Here is a 19,865-nt window from a genome sequence, read left to right on the forward strand (position 1 = left end):
TATAAAGAACTATTTACAAGGTTAAAGGAATTAGAGGTTCCTTTCACAGAGAGAAGAAAATTTAATTATTTTAAACAGCATTAGTAATCTTAGAGATACAAAACTAAAATTATATGAATTATGGACCAGACCCTCACCCTGGTGTAAGCGAGCACAACCCTACGTCAACTTGCTCCAACTAAGTGTCTGGCCCTATAACTAGTTTCAGGTGTGATAGTACTGATCAGAGTAAGTTTCTGTACTCCCTCTTTTATCTTTACCTCATCTTTCTTTGTGTTCTTTGCTTACTTCTCTAACGTGCCAAAACATGACACTTGAGATTTATTTTTCATTTATAACAGCCAGGAAATACACATTTAGCAGCATGTTTGCATTTTTTCCCTTCAATAAACAAATGTACACACACACACACAGCACTGTAGTTCCCGGAGATTTTAAATGTAGATATTACAGACACACACAGAAGCTCTATATTACATATACACAAAAATATAGAGAAAAGTGTAGTACTGAGAAGAAGAATATGAATGAAAACACTGTTTTTGAAGGAATCGCACCTGATTAAGCTCACTCTGCAGTTGTAGGCTATGTTGCTCTTTCTCCTCTCTCTGCTGTTGCAGCTGTTTAAACTCTGCCTTGAGATGCTGATACTTTGTCTCTATTTCTGACAATTCTTCCTTAAGTTTGTGGCTTGCTTCCCCCTTCTCACCCAGTTCTGTCTGTAACCTCTGCAATGAGGCTTCAGAGGCAGACAACTTTGCTCTAAGCTGCTCCAGGTCCAGGTCCTTTTCGTGAAGGCTTGCCTGCATATTTTTTTTACTCACTGATTCTTCATATTGCCTTTCTTCTAACTGGGTGTAATCAAGTTCTTTCTTCAGCAGCTTTTCTGTCAGACTCTATAACAGCAATTAAATGGAAATTAAATTACAATTCTGCTTGCATCTGATCAACTGTTATTACTCACATTTCCTCACAAGAGTTTATGCAGAGCAATGAACAAGTCTCATAATAATCATCTCCAAAATTGAGTTGAGACATGAAATAAGTCTGTCAATAATTCTATATTTTAATTTCTATTTCATATTATAGCAGTCAATGCCAGAGTCCATATAGCATACCATTACAATTATAATTCCCATTTTCAGGCTCCCTTGCTCTCTATATATTTTAAACTGTGCTCAGTAAAGTTGCTTTCTGGGCTAAACTAACACTTTTCCTTTGCTACTTACATAAGCCCTTTTCCTCATCTTCTGGTAGCCGATTCCGTTGCCATTATTTCTACATCTTGAAGACTGGTTTGTTTTAGTGAAACAACTGAGCTTCTATGTTACTACAAGCTCACGCATGTGTTTGGCAAATTGCTTTGTGACAGCTAAAAATTATTTGCATGTCAGAGGTACCTCTCCCTTTCATATACTTCTCTGTACGTTTAAATTTGTGGGACACTGCTTCACCTGTAATTCTGTGTAAGGCAGTAGCTGTCAACCTTTTTTCATTTGCAGGCTCCTAAAAATTTTCAAATGGAGGTACAGATCCCTTTGGAAATCTAAGACAATCTGTGGACCCACCGGGGGCCATGGACCACAGGTTGAAAATCACTGGTATAAGGCATCATGACCTCACTTTTTCAAGAAGTTTCCTCATTTTGCCCTATCACATCTCAAGAGAAGTGCAACATCCTCAAATATTCAAAGTATGTGTCTCTGGGGTGCAATGGGTCAGCGCATTCAGCTGTTAACCAAAAGGATGGTGGTTTGAGCCCATCCAGGAACGGTCGTAACCCTTCTTGAGGGGGAGGGAGAGCTCAGTGGTTTGAGCATTGGTCTACTAAACCCAGGGTTGTGAGCTCAATCCTTGAGGGGGCCATTTAGGGATCTGGAGCAAAAATCTGTCTGAGGATTAGTCCTGCTTTGAGCAGAGGGTTGGACTAGATGACCTCCTGAGGTCCCCTCCAACCCTGATATTCTATGAGCTTCTCTTGAACAGAGAATGCCAAAATGAGTGCCGCATGCAACATTAAAAAATGATAATAGCATGACACCAGCAAACTCATAACATGATTCAGAATTTAGCCCGTTTTAACATGTTAGTGTTCTACTAACACACATCAGCTAACTCCCTCAAGCCAGACTTTTCTGTCAGAAAATAAAACTCTGCATACACATCAGCTCAGGAGGGTTGTTTGTTTTTAATTTGAACATACCACAAATTTAGACTGGCCTTTTAGTGAAGAGGAGCTCTGGAGTCTCAAATTTTTCTCACCACACTTTAACAAAATTCATTTTGCAAGTAGTAAGGCCTTTGAATCAGTACTGATCAATCCCTCAGCAACAGAGGCCATTTTCCTGCTGGAGGTGCCATCTTTCAAAGACAGAACTAAAGCCAAGACCTTAACCACTGTCCTTAAATGGCCAATGGCACTTTCTGAAATGCATCAACTGTCTTCCTGGGTGTCACAGTAAAATTCCAGCTCTGGGAATTCACTGTCTCCCTAAAATCCCCATGTAGATATAACTGAATTCTTAACTTCCTGTCCCATCATAGCATCTCTGTGTGCATCTTTCAGTTACCAATGTTCTCCCCGCAGTTTAACTGGATACTCTGTTTTTCAGATTCTCTTTAAACAAAACATTTCTAAGAATTCAGCTGGCTGGTAGCTTGAAAAATCCCAGCACTCACAAGTTTAGTGTCGAAAGCATCAGATGGTAGTTTATGTTCTGCAATTCCTAGAATATATAGGCTCAAGAGAAGACACAGAAAGAACTGTAATCCTAGCTATGCCGGGCATTTTTAAAGCACACTTCTTCATAGCATCTAGGTACCAATCCCAAATTGATTATGCTTTGGTTAGTTTAACAGAAAATTAAAACACTATTCAAGACTAATTTTCAGGATACAGAGTTTAACAACTATTAAATTTCATCAAATTTAAAAAGGACAAAGTCCTTTTATACTATTTTACTTGCTTTTTAATGAGTTTGGAGGGAGGGGAGAGTTATTCTTCAGTACGTCAGCTTTTAAGTTATGTTGCAATCTGGCAAATGGCTTGGCAGTAGCAGCTCACATTAGAATGAATACAATTATAGCCCTCTCAGAGTTTCCATTATAAAATATACTTTCTAAGGCTTACAACTTGGCCAAGAAAATTTGCTCCAGGCTGAAGTTTGAATATGAATTCTAGCCTGGTAATAACATTTTCCACAACAGTTCTAGAAAAACAAAATAACTATTTTTAGTTACATGATTATATTATAATATGTATTATATATGCAATATATAATAATAAACAGTACATACAGAATATCTGTTTTGAAGGTTATACGGGTAAAATTCTGGCCCCAATGGTATCAGTGGCAAAACGCCAATTGACTACAATGGTACTAGAATTTCACCCTGAGTTTATGGTGTGAATTAGTATGTTTTAACCTTTAGAAAAACAAAAACTCTAGCTAGCCTTCTTAACACAGGAAAACAGGTTCAGCATAGGCGCACCAGCACAGCACAATGCCTTTTTCACCACCTGATTTCTAATATGCATATTTATAACAGCATTACAGCAGTTTCATACGTGGATTATCACAATACCTTTGTAACCCTTAGAAGGTATTTTAATAGTAATCAATGTAAAGGTGCTGCAAAGAAGTAATGAGACACTTTTCATGCACCTTAAAGATGAATCACAGAACTTGAAGAGAGATCCCTGGCATAGTTTAATTTTGAATTAACACTGAGAAAGGCACATCATGATGTGTGCAGTGCCATTACTGCTGCGTTGGTCTCAGGATATTAGATATTATGTCCACATAATAAAGTGGCATTTATAATTGCTTTATTGCAGTATTTCCCAAACTTTTGAAACTGCAGCTCCCCTTCAGGAAAACAAAACATGTTCCCCTTCAACCCTCCACGCATTCTAACACCTAGCCAAAATGAGCAGTCACTCAAGAGGAGATTGTGTACATCTGCTTAATATACTTCCTCTCACTCCTTCCATGCTTTGATGAATAGTGAAACAGTTAACAATTAACATTTATTTGAAGTATTATCACTTGTACCTGAGCTTATGTCTAAACTTAAAGCAGTGTGTAGAGAACATACACTGTATGCCCCACAGCATGAGTATAAACAGCAGTGTAGATAGTGAGGCAGTAGATAGTGAGGCAATATTTAGATGAATAAAGACACTCCAGAACCTTAGGGCATATACTCTACACAGCTCCCTACAGTCCCAAGCAGTGCCTCCTGTGTCTACATTGCTACTTTTAGCACAGTAGCTTATAGGTGCCTCAAAATGGCAGGAGTTGTTCCCCATAGCAGGGAAAACCTGAGGCAGCAGGAAAGGCTCTCACAAAGCAACAAGGAAGAGCTCTGGCAGTGGGGAGGCAGAGGTGAAAGGCTCTGGCAGGAGGTTTCAGATGAAGCCCTTTTCCCATTAACACACCTTTCTTGGGAAAAAGGGCTAGATTTGCAGGGAAGCCTGAGCCATACTAACAGGTTTATTGTTTTTTCTATCATTAGGCTGTTCTGGGCAATAGGCCGTTATAGGCCTTGGGAGTAATGCACGCTCTAAGGGGCCTTGGTTTTATACAAGCAATTTGATCCCTGGAACTGTGATGCTCTGAATTTGAGCTATAAAAAGAGGGGGAGAATCCATGTGACAAATACAGTGCCTGTTGCCTTCTACCATTTTCCACTGTGGTCAACACAGGCTAGCCTGATAAATTATCCTGTTATGGGATTAATAGAGTTGCAGCCACTTGATCTAAATTCCAGATGTCTGTGTCCTTCCTCACGAGTTCCTACTATTCTCAGAGTTCATTGTTTTACTTGAAAAATTAGAAGAAGTAGATTCCTCTTCTAAGTTAAAGGCCTGCATTTATGTATTTGTCACTCCTCATTGTGATGCAGCTGCTGGAAGATATCACTGTAAGAATAACATTCTTCTAAATCAGACTTTACATGATCTCAACATCTGGATGCATACACAAAGAGACTGTCCGGGGCTATGCTGGAATCTTAATGGGCATACAAACTAAAACCCAATATACTCCACTCTGCATGAATATCTGTTTTCTATCTTTTCCAAAAGTGCCCAGAATCATAGAATATCAGGGTTAGAAAGGACCTCAGGAGGTCATCTAGTCCAACCCACTGCTCAAAGCAGGCCCAATGCCCAGACAGATTTTTTCCCCAGCTCACTCCCTCAAGGATTGAGCTCATAACCTTGCGTTTAGCAGGCCAATGCTCAAAGCCCCCAAGTTTACAAGGAGATTAAAAGTAAAGTTTCTGCATCATTTAAGGAGCTTTTCATAACTTTTCTAGTTCTGTGGCCAGACCTTCAACACAGGACAGTACAAGGTATCAGGAAAGCTGCCCTATAGGAGCAGCTGATGATTCCAGCCCACTCACACCCAGTATAAGGTTTACTGGAGTGAGGGCAAGTCAGGGGCATGGCCAAGGAACACAGTACTCTAGCCAGTCCTTTGCTGACAGAGTGGTTTTCAGAGGCTACTTCAGATGCTGCACATTAGAGCACTCTTAGGCTGCTATAAGTCACTTTGTGGGTCATTTAAGCTCTGACAGCCCTAGGACTGGGGGAGTCAAAAGGTGGCTTGGAGCCACCCCTCCCACACCATCTCCTCAACTGCACTGAGCATGAACTCAACATAGCTGAGGACTCATCCCTTGATTTCAGAGTTATCTTCCTATTTTGACTACAGATTAGTCATCTTATTCATCAATCTGCTGTCATTCCATTAAATATGGTGAATTAAATGTATTGTGTATCAGTTTCAATGTATTCTTCATATACGATTAAACTCTGCTGGTTTGCGGAAGTGGAATAAGATGCTAACTCTCACTATCTATTATAGGTCTGCCTCAGATTTACATCATGCTATCACAAGGGAAGTATAAAGAAATTTTAAACTGCATTTTACTATATTCCTTGGCAAATGTTATTTCTACATTAAACTACACTAAACTACAGTGTTTGGTCTCAGTCCCTGCCTCCCACTGACATTCTATGTTCTATTTTCCTAAATATGAATATGCTTCCTTTCCCAAGACACTATTTGGGCAATGTGCTATATAATAACTACTCTGCCAGCCACACACCAAGAACTATGATTCATCCTTCTAAGGAAGTGCTCCATCACAACTGAATTCCATATTTGGTCTTGCTTTATCTCCACATACACACACAGACAGACATTGTGGGAGTACGCAAACAAAGAAAAGCATCTAGACAGCACACAAACTTGACCCGAACATTTTCCATATTGATTTGACCCAGTTTTGTTTTGGCAGAATAGTAGATAATACAATAAAACATTCAGTGGAGCATTATCCTTTGCAGGGGGAATTTATCCAAATTTTTTGGCAATGTGGAATTACAAAAGCAACTGTGAGGGGGGAAAATATGTAACATCTAAAAAAAATGAAGTTAGAGAAAAAAGAAAAGCCTGTCTTTTATATGTTGAATGATTTGCCAAATACACTAAACATGTCTTGGATTTATTCACAAGACATTATTCCATTGGTGAAATAAATAGAGAGCACTGGAAAAAATGCTGCACCTCCACAGAGGAGGAATAAATTACTTCACTCATGCAGGCTACAGCTGATGAGAAAAAGGAATGTAGCTTGCAAAATAATAGAGATGTTTAATAACACACTGAAATGCTTCATTAACTACACTAACTAAACATGAGTTGTGATTACATTTTATATCTGATTTTATATATGTTTGTATCTCAGTGTAAGCGCATGTGCAAGTGTGTGTTTCTGTGTATGGGTTTATATATAGAGAACACCATAGATGTGGTAGTTGTAGCCATGTGCTCAATTAACATGACTGCCTCACTTGCACTCTGCTCATGAATGCATCTCAACTGGGCTTATTTCTGATTTTCCTCATCATTAAATAGATTTAAACAGCCATGTTAACCTGCCAGATAAATATTTTTTTATTTCCTTGACTTGGGGAGTTTCCCCTCTAAAATCACAAGCAGTACTCCTGGAATGTAATATGTTTAAAGTTCAATGTGTTGCGACTCCATAGAACTGTAAATGGGAGCATTATACCACAGAAAAAAGGAGAATCCCAGCTTCACAGTGGGAATCAGCATTTGATTCTAATTATGAAAGGTCTCAAGTTATCCAGTTTCAAAGCCCCGCTGATTTTAGATAAAACTCTTCTAGGTCACTTTTAGGGTTCTTTGTGGCTTACTCTGAGGCTGCCCTGTACAGTTGGACTCGGGGCAAGTGAATCGCTCACTTTTCAGTTGTCTCTTTAAAAAAAGTCCCAGTAAAAAACCTTAAAATTTTTTTTTTTATTAACCCGTGTGACATGTGCAAAAACATGACGGGTTGGTAGGGAATAAAGTTTTCCTCAGGACATGTTCAGACCTGTATAACTTCCTCAGGCTTCCCTGCTAATGAATAATGTGCCATCTCAAATTCTTGCTAATAAATCCTTTACACTACACCACAACATTGTGTGTTCTCTGCATATTTTATACAGTATTATACAGTATTATATATACAAATAAAATAGGCATTCTGATATCATGGTGAAGTGTAAAGTATAAGAACTTGGATAAAATACTTTTTTTAAAGAGACAACTGAAAAGCCCAGTTGAGATGCATTCATAAGCAGAGTGCAAGTGAGGCAGTCATGTTAATTGAGCACATGGCTACAACTACCACATCTATGGTGTTCTCTATATATAAACCCATACACAGAAACACACACTTGCACATGCGCTTACACTGAGATACAAACATAGATATAGGATCACTTTTGCAGCAGGAAGGTGGGGGGGACCTGGATAGCCCGCAATATACATTCTTATGTCAAATGTGTCAGTTAACTTGAAGGTGCAGCCCTTCACTAAATCATTAGTGCAGAGTGATATGACAATAAACGGCTCAATTGCGACTTTGCCATGAGTTCAAAGGAATGGGCAGCACATTGTTACTCCTGCCCCAGGAGTCTCCCTGATGCTCCAAGAAGAGAGTAAATCATGATGGGCCTTTACCCAGAGGAAGCAGTGTATGCTCCCCAACACGCTGGCACAGCTCTAACCTATCTTTGCCTTCTTCTGCCCTTCCCACTTAGCTGCATAAAGGCAGGACATGATAGTTCTGCAGAGTCTGCTTCCCCTTCAGCACTACTATCTGTATATGGACACCTCTACACCACTGCATTAGCTAGGTCATAATTTGGCCAAAAATAAATAAATACTGGTAGACAGCGATTGGTTAGGTTTGGGGTAGTGTTCAATAAACACGAAATTAAAGAATCACTGTTAGCTTGAGTTTGATTACGAAAAGATATATGTGTTGTAAAGGAAGGCCCTGATTAGCAAGTAGAAGGAAAGACTTGAAAATAATAAGGATAAGGACACACGGAATAAAATAAGGAAGATGTCTGTTCAAAGAATAACAAATTATATAAAGGAAAAGCTTCTAAAAAGAAGGCCTCTGACCAATAGGGGTGAGTGCAAATGGTTTTAAATAAGACAAAAAGAATCTGTCTTAAAATAAGCCAGCATGGCCCTTCCCACCCCACACACCAGCATTAAAGTCCGTGCAAATCCAGAACAAACTGTCAGACTGCAAGAAGGAAGGGAGCAAAGGAAGCTGTAAATCTTATCTGAATAAGGACTAGAAATAAGGGGGCATTGTCTTAAATTGGTTTTAACTGAAGTTAGTAATTTGCAATGACAGTACTTATTTGTTGAAGAGTATAAAAAAAAGTAAACTCAAAGGATTCATTGCCACTACTTGCCTGACCACACTGGAGCCAACAAATATAGTTCTAAGCATCCTTGGGTTTAACCCATTTATAAATGTCTTGACCAAATCTTTATAAATGTTTTGTTACTATTTGGATGTAGTAAACTGCTTATTATTGAGACTCTTTAGGCATGTTTGGAGCAATTGTACACACACCATTTGGACTTTGGATTTAATAAAGGAATTTGTGGTTAAATTAGAGTTTGGTGATTTCCCACATTAATATAAATAATTTCAAATATTAATAATTCCAACAAGTGAGGAGAATTCTTTCACAGGCCTACCCTAAACTACTAATGTTGCCACCACATAAATAAATAAACAAACAAACAAACACAGAAAATTATAATCATACATAATACAAAAAGAATGAGGAGTACTTGTGGCACCTTAGAGACTAACAAATTTATTTGAGCACAAGCTTTCATGGGCTAAAATCCACTTCATCGGATGCCTGCAGTGAAAAATACAGTAGGAAGACATATATACACAGAGAACATGAAAAAATGGGTGTTGTCATACCAATTCTAATGAGAGTAATCAATTAAGGTGGCTATTAGCAGGAGAAAAAAAAACTTATTTAGTGATAATCAGGTTGGCCCATTTCCAATAGTTGACAAGAAGCTGTGAGTAACAGAAGGGGGGGGAAATTAGCATGAAGAATAGTTTTTACTTTGTGTAATGACCCATCCACTCCCAGTCTTCATTCAAGCCTAATTTCATGGTGTCCAGCTTGCAAATTAATTACAATTCTGCAGTTTCTCGTTGCAGTCTGTTTTTGAAGTTTTTTTGTTGGAGTACTGCAACTTTGCGGTCTGTAATCAAGTGACCGGGGAGGCTGAAGTGTTCTCCGGTATTTGAATGTTATAATTCTTGACGTCTGATCTGTGTCCATTTATTCTTTTGTGTATAAATTTGTTAGTCTCTAAGGTGCCACAAGTTCTCCTCCTTCTTTTTGCTGATACAAACTAACATGGCAACCACTCGGAAACCTGTCACCATATAATACAAATACATTCAAATGTTTTATATGTACACAAACATGCGTTATAATGGAGAAACAACCATAAATTTGTAGAAAAAGTTATCTGATTTGTTTTCCAGTCTCCTCTCTCTCTTCTGTCTCCTTTTATTATTTTTCCCCCACTTCTTCTTTAGGGAATACAGTAGAACCTCAAAGTTACAAACACCTTGGAAAGGGAGGTTGTTCATAACTCTGAAATGTTCATAATTCAACAAAACGTTATGGTTGTTCTTTCAAAAGTTTACAACTGAACATTGACTTAGTACAGCTTTGAAACTTTACTACACAGAAGAAAAATGCTGCTTTTAACCATCTCTATTTAAATGAAACAAGCACAGAAACAGTTTCTTTGTCTTGTCAAATCTTTTTTTTTTTAAATTTTCCCTTTATTTTTTTTAGTAGTTTACATTTAACACAGTACTGTAGTGTATTTGCTTTTTCTTTTCTTTTTTCCCTGTTTCTGCTGCTGCATATTTCTGCTTCCAAATGAGGTGTGTGATTGGTCACTTTGTAACTCAGGTGTTCGTAACTCTGAGTTTCTATTGTACGTATGTGTATTCATTTATATATTACATATGCAATGATGCCAGCTCAGGATTTTATCACAAATTTTGCAATATTTGATGTTTTTCTGAAAGCCCTAGATCTTCAAGCTTAGAATCTCAGCTTTTATTATAAAATAAATAAATAAATAAATAAATAAATAAATAAATAAATAAATAAATAAGCTTCCAACCTTCACAATTGTAAAAAGCTTCAAAATATGACCTGTGTGTGACCTAAAGGCTCAGAAACATAAAAAGAACCCCCAAAAGTATATAATTTCCTTTTAAATGTAATTATTTTTAAGCCAATCTCCTAATATTCTGGGAACTTACTAATGATTTTTAATGTGTGTTTTCGCAATACTATATATAGTGTAAATGGCAGATATTAGAAAACTACAATTAAGTTATAACTGTAATGGACCTGACTATCTTTAAAAGTTATAATATAAGATAAAATCTTTCAAGTGTCCTATAGTATTGTAAATTTATTACCCCCTTCAGGCTAATCAGGATAGTGAACAATCAGGAAAGGCTTAACTTTTGATGTCACAATGATGTATATTGTTAAACTCTTTGGTTAACACTCTGAAATGCAGCTTGTGACACAAGAACCAGATTGTACATTTTCACATAAATACCAGTTTTACAAATGTGAGTAATAATAAAACTCTTACCTGGTTTTTCTGTACTAATTCATTAACTGAACTTTGAAGTTTTTGCTGTTCCTGCACATACACAGCAACCTCCTGAGGGCCTTTTGCAAGCTCAGCCCTTAGCTGATTTATGGTGGCCTTAATAAAAAATAAATAAATACAAAACAGTTATGATTAATAATCAATTAAATTGATAGCCCAAATATAGACAGGAGGTCTGGGGTGGGGGTGGGGGCAAAATATAAACCAGCTTGCAAAAAAGAATGTGTCTTTAATTAGCATGAACGATATGTGCAAATTTTGGCTCAGATCAGTACCCATGGAAATACCAGAGGCGGGGGGGGGGGGGGAGGGATCCCCTTGCTGAGATCCTTTTACATCATCCCATCAGGAAGATGGTTTTTTGCCTGCTCAAGTGGAACAGGCCAAGGAGCCCACCCCCGAACCTGGCAGATCCCAAAGGATCGGCATGGAGGCCTTGTGTCTCCAATGGCTCTGACTCTTAGTGGAACTGGGATCCCTCAGCTCCATTTCAGCAGTGTTGCCAAGATCTCTAACCAGCCAGGAAGGATGGTCAAGTGGATAGGGCACTAGAAGTGACTTCAGACACCAGGTTCAGTTCCCAGTTCTGCCATCGACTTCCGGTGAGAGTTTGGACAAGTCACTTAATCTACGTCAATCTCATTTCCCCATCTATAAAGTGGGGACAACAACAGTTCCCTACCTCACAGGAGTGATGTAAAGATAAATGCATTAATGACTGTGAGGTGTTCAGACACTACAGTGATGAGGACATAATACGTTAGACAGATAGCAATGGCTGCCCTAGGCTCTCATCTTTAAGAGCTCATTTCTGAGGGAACAGATGTACAATGTGCATCACCCAGTCCCCATCCCCTCCCCTAGCAAAGACCCCAGACTGCAGAGAAATCTCAGCATGGCACAGAGGAAAGGGCGAGTGGGGAAAGAGAGGGTGAGGGAGGGGACAAGGTGATGTGGAAGGAAGGAAATAAGTGTGTGGAGGATCCCCTCCATGCATGGATTTAGGTGGCATGATCTGGTCCTGAAAGTGGAAGACAAAGGTAACTGCTTTTAATAAAACGTGAGTTAATACTGAGCTTCCTAATTAAAATGTGTCTGAAGCAAACCATCCAATGGCTAACAAGTCCAATTCACTTGCTTTTACTCTTTGTTTCAATCTTTCTGCAACAAAGTAAGATATGGGCCTGGTCTACACTACGCATTTAAACCGATTTTAGCAGCATTAAACCGATTTAACGCTGTACCCGTCCACACTGCGAGACCCTTTATATCGATATCAAGGGCTCTTTAAATCAGTTTCTGTACTCCTCCCCAACGTGAGGAGTAGTACTAAAATCGGTATTACCATATCGGATTAGGGTTAGTGTGGCCGCAAATCAACGGCATTGGCCTCCAGGTGGTATCCCACAGTGCACCACTGTGACAGCTCTGGATAGCAATCTGAACTCGGATGCAGTGGCTAGGTAAACAGGAAAAGCCCCGTGAACTTTTGAATTTCATTTCCTGTTTGCCCAGCGTGGAGCTCTGATCAGCACAGGTGGTGATGCAGTCCCAAATTCAAAAAGAGTTCCAGCATGGACCATACGGGAGATACTGGATTTGATCGCTGTACGGGGAAACAAATCTGTTCCATCAGAGCTCCGTTACAGAAGACGAAATGCCAAAGCGTTTGAAAAAAAAATCTACAGGCTACACGGTGCTGCGTGACAAGCGTAACGGGAAACCAGAGACTCAAATGGACGCTCATGGAAGGAGGAAGGGAGGGGGTACTGAGGACGCCAGCTATCCCACAGTCCACAGCAGTCTCCGAAAAGTATTTGCATTATTGGCTGAGCTCCCAATGCCTGTAGGTTCAAACACATTGTCCGGCGTGGTTCAGGGAATAGCTCGTCAATGTACCCCCTCCACTCCACCACGTGAAAGAAAAGGGAAAAAAAATCGTTTGACTTTTTTTTAATGTCACCCTGTGTCTACTGAATGCTGCTGGTAGACGCGATGCTGCGGCAGTAAAGAGCAGTATCCGCTCCTCTTCCCTCTCCGGTGGCAGACGGTACAACATGCTTGATAACTGCTGAATACCCCTGGTTGGCCTCAGGGGCGCCTGGGTAAAAACAGGAATGATTTCTGGTCATTCCCAGTAGATGAGACAGAACGGCTGGTAACCGTCCTCATCATAGCAACTGGGGGCTGAGCTCCATCAGCCCCCTCCCTTTCCTGTGTAAAGAAAAGATTCTGTACTGCCTGGACTGTCATAGCACCAGGTGGCTGCCTCCCCCTCATTTTATCTCACTAACAAGTCATTGTTTCTTATTCCTGCATTCTTTATAACTTCATGACACAAATGGGGGGGACATTGCCACAGTAGCCCAGGAAGGTTGGGGGAGGAGGGAAGCAACGGGTGAGGTTGTTGGAGGGGCACCCCCCGTGAACGGCATGTAGCTCATCATTTCTGCGGGATCTGACACGGAGCAGCTGTGCTCCCTGGTACACTGGTTCTCTAGTACACTTGCCCCATATTCTAGGTAGGACTGACTCTATTTTTAGAAACCATAAAGGAGAGATTGACTCGGGGAGTCATTCCCAGTTTTGCTTTTGCGCCCCCGGCCGATCTCAGCCAGGGGCACCCACGATAGCAGCAGACAACACAGAAGGACAGATAACCGTCGTCTCATTGTCAAATTACACTGGCAGCAGATGGTACAGAACGACTGGTAACCATCTCTGCTATCATGCAAAAGCAAATGAATGCTGCTGTGTAGCGCTGGAGTATCACCTCTGTCCGCGGCATCCAGTATACATACCGTGACTGCAAAAAAAAAAAGGCTGAACGGGCTCCATGGTTACCGTGCTATGGCGTCTGCCAGGGCAATTCAGGGAAGAAGGGCGTGAAATGATTGTCTGCCATTGCTTTCCCGGAGGAAGAAATGACTGACGACATTTACCCAGAACCATCTGTGACAATGATTTTTGCCCCATCAGCCACTGGGTTCTCAACCCAGAATTCTAAGGGGCGGGGGAGACTGCGGGAACTATGGGGTAGCTACGGAATAGCTACCCACAGTGCAACGCTCCGGAACTCGACGCTAGCCTCGGACCATGGACACACACCGCCGAATTAATGTGCTTAGTGTGGCCGCGTGCACTCGACTTTATATAATCTGTTTTATAAAACCAGTTTATGTAAAATCGGAATTATCCCGTAGTGTAGACATACCCATGGAGAAACATCAGCTTTCTGCATTTTAAAGATGAATGAGAAAAACAAAATGCACATTGTGTTACCTTTGAAATACATAGTGCACAAATGGCATTATTTGTTATAAATGCTTTCCCTTCCCTTACGTTATTCTAGCCACAGATTTCTGGTCACAAGTACAGATGTTAATATGATCGTTTCCTTTTTTAGAAAAAGAATAGCACATCCCATGAAAGTTTACACTATTTTGTGCATGTAGAAAACGGTTACCCACCTTTTAATAACTGTTGTTCTTCGAGATGTGTTGTTCATGTCCATTCAAAGTAGGTGTGCGCGCGTCGCGTGCACACCAGCCGGAAGATTTTCCCCTAGCAGCGCCCGTAGGGTCAGCCCTGGCGCCCCCTGGAGTGGCGCCACTACAGCGCCCTATAAAGGGGCCCGCCAACCCTCCACCCCGTCAGTTCCTTCTTGCCAGCACTCCGACAGAGGGGCAGGAGGGTGGGTATTGGAATGGACGTGAACAACACATCTCTAAGAACAACAGTTACTAAAAGGTGAGTAACTGTTTTTTCTTCTTTGAGTGGTTGTTCATGTCCATTCAAAGTAAGTGACTCACAAGCCTAACCTTAGGTGGTGGGGTCGGAGGTCACTACTGACTGGAGTACTGCACGACCGAAGGCAGCATCATCCCTAGCCTGGTGCATGATGGCATAGTGCGATGTGAACGTGTGGATGGAGGACCATGTGGCAGCTCTACAAATCTCCTGAGTCGGGATCTGAGCCAGGAACGCCGCAGAGGAGGCCTGAGCCCTGGCAGAGTGGGCCGTAACTGGAGGAATAGGGGTTTGGGATATACAAAGCATTCCCGTATGCAGGCTGCGATCCATGAAGAGATCCTCTGAGAGGAGACCGGGAGCCCCTTCATTCCAGCTGCAACCGCGATAAAGAGCTGGGTCGACCATCTAAACGGCTTTGTCCGTTCAACATAAAAGGCTAGGGCCCCGCGGACATCCAGGAAATGCAGCCTCCGCTCCTTACCGGAAGAGTGTGGCTTTGGATAAAACACCGGTAGGAAGATATCTTGTCCCATATGGAATTGGGAGACGACCTTGGGAAGGAAAGTCGGGTGAGGTCTAAGTTGGACCTTGTCCTCATAGAGGACAGTGTACGGGGGTTCGAATGTCAGTGCCCTGAGCTCTGATACCCTCCTTGCCGAGGTGATCGCTACAAGAAAAGCGACCTTGTATGACAGATACAGCAGACAGCATGAAGCCAGGGGCTCGAAGGGAGGACCCGTGAGGGCGGAGAGGACCAGGTTCAGGTCCCATGTAGGAGCTGGTTGACGGACATGCGGGAATAGCCTGTCCATGCCCTTAAGGAAATGACCAACCAGCGGGTTTGCGAACACCGAGGTGCCCCCTTCTCCCGGGTAGAAAGCTAAGATAGCTACTAAGTGAACTCAAACCGAGGAGAGGAAAAGGCCCAACTGTATCAAGTGCAGTAGATAGTCTAAGATAACGGGAATTGGGGCCCACAATGGTTCCTGCCCTCGCCCACTGGATCAGATGGAGAAGAGTTTCCATTTGGCCAAGTAGGTGGCCTTGGTTGAGGGTTTTCTGCTACCGAGCAGCACTTGTCTGACCTGTTGGGAGCATTGCATCTCCATCGGGTTCAACCATGGAGCAACCAGGCTGTGAGGTGTAGAGATTGCAAGTTCGGGTGGCGAAGGCATCCCTGGTCCTGCGTGATCAGGTCCAGCAGCAGGGGAAGCATCAGGGGCTCTCTGGTGGACATGTGCAGGAGCGACGTGTACCAATGTTGGTGCGGCCATGCTGGTGCTATCAGGATTACATGGGCATGATCCCTGTGGATCTTGAGAATTACCCTGTGTATCAAGGGAAATGGAGGAAAGGCGTAGAGCACCCCTTCCTTCCACGACAGGAGGAAGGAGTCCGACAGAGGCCCTGGGCTGTGGCCCCAGAGGGAGCAAAACCACTGACACTTCCTGTTTTCCTCTGAAGCAAACAGGTCTAACTGGGGACGACCCCAGAGCCGGAAGATTGAGAGCACTACGTTCCGACGAAGGGACCACTCGGGCCCCAGAAAGAGCAGCTGAGGGCATCTGCCAGGCCGTTCTGTTCCCCTGGGAGGCAGAACGTCGTCAGGTGGATAGCATTCTGAACGCAAAAGTCCCACAGCGCGAGGGCTTCCCTGCACAAGGGAGAGGAGCATGCACCCCTCTGTTTGTTGATATAGAAGACCGCTGATGTGTTGTCCGTGAGGACTGAGACACATCTGCTGGCCAGGTGAGATTGGAAGGTAAGACAAGCCAGGCAAACAGCTCTCAGCTTCCTGAAGTTGATATGGAACTTGAGGTCCTCCTGCGACCACAAGCCCTGTGTCCTGAGATCCCCCAAGTGCACACCCCATCCCTGATCCGAGGCATCCATCACCAGGGAGAGGGAGGGTTGAGGGGTGGCAAAGGAAACACCCAAGCACACCTTCTGTAGGTCGAGCCACCATTGGAGAGAGCTCAGCACCACCTGGGAAAGAGTCACCACTGAGTCCAGGGGATCCCTGGCCGGACGGTATACCGTCGCTAGCCAGGATTGTAGTGGGCGGAGCCGGAGTCTGGCATGGCTCACCACATAGGTGCATGCCACCATGTGGCCCAACAGCTTGAGGCAGTTTCTTGCCATGGTGGACGGGCGCAGTGCAGACTGAGAATGATTTCGGACATGGACCAGAACCTGTACTCCAGAAGATACGCTCTGGCGTGTGTTGAGTCCAGAACCGCCCCTATAAATTCTATCCTTTGGGTAGGAGACAGGGTGGACTTGGCCTCGTTTAAGAGGAGGCAGAGCTCGAGGAAGGTCTGCCTGATGAAAAGCACCTGAGCTTCCATGTGCTCCTTGGAGCGGCCTTTTATAAGCCAATCATCCAAGTAGGGGAATACCTGTATACCCTGCTTGCGTAGAAAGGCCGCCACGACTGCCATGCACTTCGTGAAGACCCTTGGTGCCGCCGATAAGCCAAACGGGAGCACTGTGAACTGCAGATGGGCTTCGGCCATGACAAACCTGAGGTACCAACAGTGTCAGGGGATTATGGCAATACGGAAATACGTGTCCTTTAAGTCGAGGGCAGCATACCAATCTCCTGGATCCAAGGAGGGAATGATCGAAGACAGGGAGACCATGTGGAACCTGAGCTTTTTCACCAACTTGTTCAGCCGCTGCAAGTCCAGGGTGGGTTTGAGGACCCCTTCTGCCTTCGGTATTAGAAAATATCGGGAGTAGAAGCCTCTGCCCGAGCTCCTGAGGAACTTCCTCCACTGCCCCCGCTGTGAGGAGGGACCGCACTTCCTGAATTAGATGTTGCTCATGAGAAGTGGCCCTGAAGAGGGACGGGGAGGGGGCTGGTGGGGCGGGAGGGAGGAGACTTGGATAGAATACCCCCTTTCTACCGAGCAAAGCACCCAACTGTCCGACGTGATTCGGGACCAGGCATGGTAGAAGGGGGACAGACGTGACCCAAAGGTAGGGAAAGAAGGCTCCGCAGTCCTGATCAGTAGGCCGTCGACCATACCATCAAATAGGGGCCTAAGCCCCGACGATGGTCTCGCTTGGCCGGATATCTGGCCGGAGGGGTGGTGCTGGTAGCGGCTCCATCCGTTCCTGCCCCATCTGCGCCCAACCTCTGGACAATTCTGAGGCTGGTAAGGGCGTGGGGCCGCTTGTGGCCTAAACTGCCTACGTTGGGTTGCTGGGGTATGCAGGCCTAGCGAGCGAAGTGTAGTCCTCGAGTCCTTTAGACTATGCAGACGCTTATCTGTTTTGTCCGAAAACAGTGTCTGCCCTTCGAAGGGGAGGTCCAGGATAGTCTGCTGGACCTCATAGGGAAGACGCGAGACCTGGAGCCAGTCTCCTCACCTCATGACCAGACCTATTGCCCTGGAGCGTGAGGCCAAGTCCACTGCATCTAGGGCAGCCTGAAGGGAGGCTCGGGAGATGAGCTTTCCCTCTTCCACCAAGGCCAAAAACTCTGCCCTTGAATCCTGGGGAAGGAGCTCAGTAAACTTCGACATGGCCGAACATGTGTTATGACCATATTGGCTTACAACAGCCTGTTGGTTGGCTATTCGTAGTTGAAGGCCTGCCATGGAGTACACCTTTCTACCAAAGAGGTTGAGCCTTTTGGCATCCCTGTTCTTTGGCGTCAACCCTTGAAACCCCTGACGCTCCCTTTGGTTGGCCACATCTACCACCAGGGAGTCCGGGGAACGATGGGTGCACAAATGCTCATGCCCCTTCGAGTGCACAAAATAACGCCTCTCTGTTTTTTTGTCAGTAGGGGCCAGTGAGGCTGGCGTTTGCCACAAGGTGTGAGACGTGTCCTCTACAGTCTTGATCAACGGTAGGGTCACCCTGGATGGTCCCGATGGAGCCAGAATGTCCACTATTGGATCTATGTCCACCTCAATTTCCTCAGCCTGGATTGCGAGGCTCTGAGCCGCTCGCCTGAGCAGTTGCTGAAGGACTCTAGTGTCTTCCAGGGCCGGTGCCATGGCCGCGTCTGTGACCGCCTCATCCGGGGAAGAAGAGGAGGAAATCACTTGGATCGGCCCGTCCTCCGGCATTTCCAGCCCTTCGGGGTCCAGCGCACATGGTACCGAGGCTGCGGGGCCGGTGCCGGTTCCAAATGCGGCACCGCAGCCGGTACCGGGATGGCCAATGAACAGCTTGGAGTGTCTGGCAACACCTGTTGAGCAAGAACCGTGGTCGCCGCTGATGCCGATGCCTGGCTAGGGGGTGTAAATTTAGATGCGGCACACCCCTACCCAGCGACAGTGCCGGTGGAGGAGGCAACTGCGCCGGGGCCATCGATGCTGAGGAGACCGAGGCCAACCTGGAGCGAGGACCAAACGCCTGGCCCAAGGACTGGTGGTAGGCCCAGGGGGTCCAAAACAGCCACTGAGAGGGCGGTTGCCATTGCTGCTGCCACTGAAGTGGGTGCCACTGGTGGCTCATACCCGAAGTCGATCTCCTGCTCCGCGACCGGCTGGAGCGATAGGAGTCCACCTCTGACTCTGAGATCTCTGAATAAGAGGACCTGTGGGGGAGCAGCACCCGTTGTCGCTGGGGAGCGGCACAAAGGCGAGGAGCTGTCTCTCTGGTCCAGTGCCACCTGGGTGGCGCGGGACAGAGAGGGAGGCGACAGCATGTCCGGCTTGCCCCTAGACTGTACTGGGGGATGTGCTATGGTCGGCAACTCCCTGCCACGACGCGAGGAGGCCGGTACCGGGAGTCTCAGCAGGTCCGAGGCCGCCTCGAATGCCTCCGGCATCGAGGGGGGATGCATGTCTCTGCTAAGGCCCGGGGATGATGGTCGCTCCGGACTCGACTGCCCTCTCTCCGGTGCGGGAGTCGACAGAGCAGCTGGGGGCTATAGCCCAGCCTGTCCATTTGTACCCGCAGACGACATCGGCCTGTGGAGGTCCTGGTGGGGCAATCGCTCCCTCACCGACCTCTTCTTCCTAGCGGGCACCAGGGACAGCGAGCGGTGCCGCATTGAGGCCAACTTCTTATGACCCAACTCCC

At 44.5% G+C, this 19,865-nt stretch overlaps 1 protein-coding gene across 4 annotated transcripts in view; it reads right to left on the reverse strand.

The window, feature by feature from the left end:
• EEA1 (early endosome antigen 1) overlaps positions 1-19,865 on the reverse strand; it is a 154,247-nt gene that overhangs the window by 75,137 nt on the left and 59,245 nt on the right. For all 4 annotated transcript variants that reach the window (XM_050934256.1, XM_050934246.1, XM_050934273.1 and 1 more), the window contains 2 exons: positions 11,049-11,165; positions 558-896 (listed from right to left, as the gene is read on the reverse strand). In XM_050934256.1, coding sequence (XP_050790213.1) covers positions 558-896; positions 11,049-11,165 — 456 coding nt within the window. The remainder of the gene's footprint in view (positions 1-557; positions 897-11,048; positions 11,166-19,865) is intronic.

Source organism: Gopherus flavomarginatus, chromosome 1 (genome assembly GCF_025201925.1).
Source record: "Gopherus flavomarginatus isolate rGopFla2 chromosome 1, rGopFla2.mat.asm, whole genome shotgun sequence".
Lineage (NCBI taxonomy): Eukaryota > Metazoa > Chordata > Testudines > Testudinidae > Gopherus > Gopherus flavomarginatus.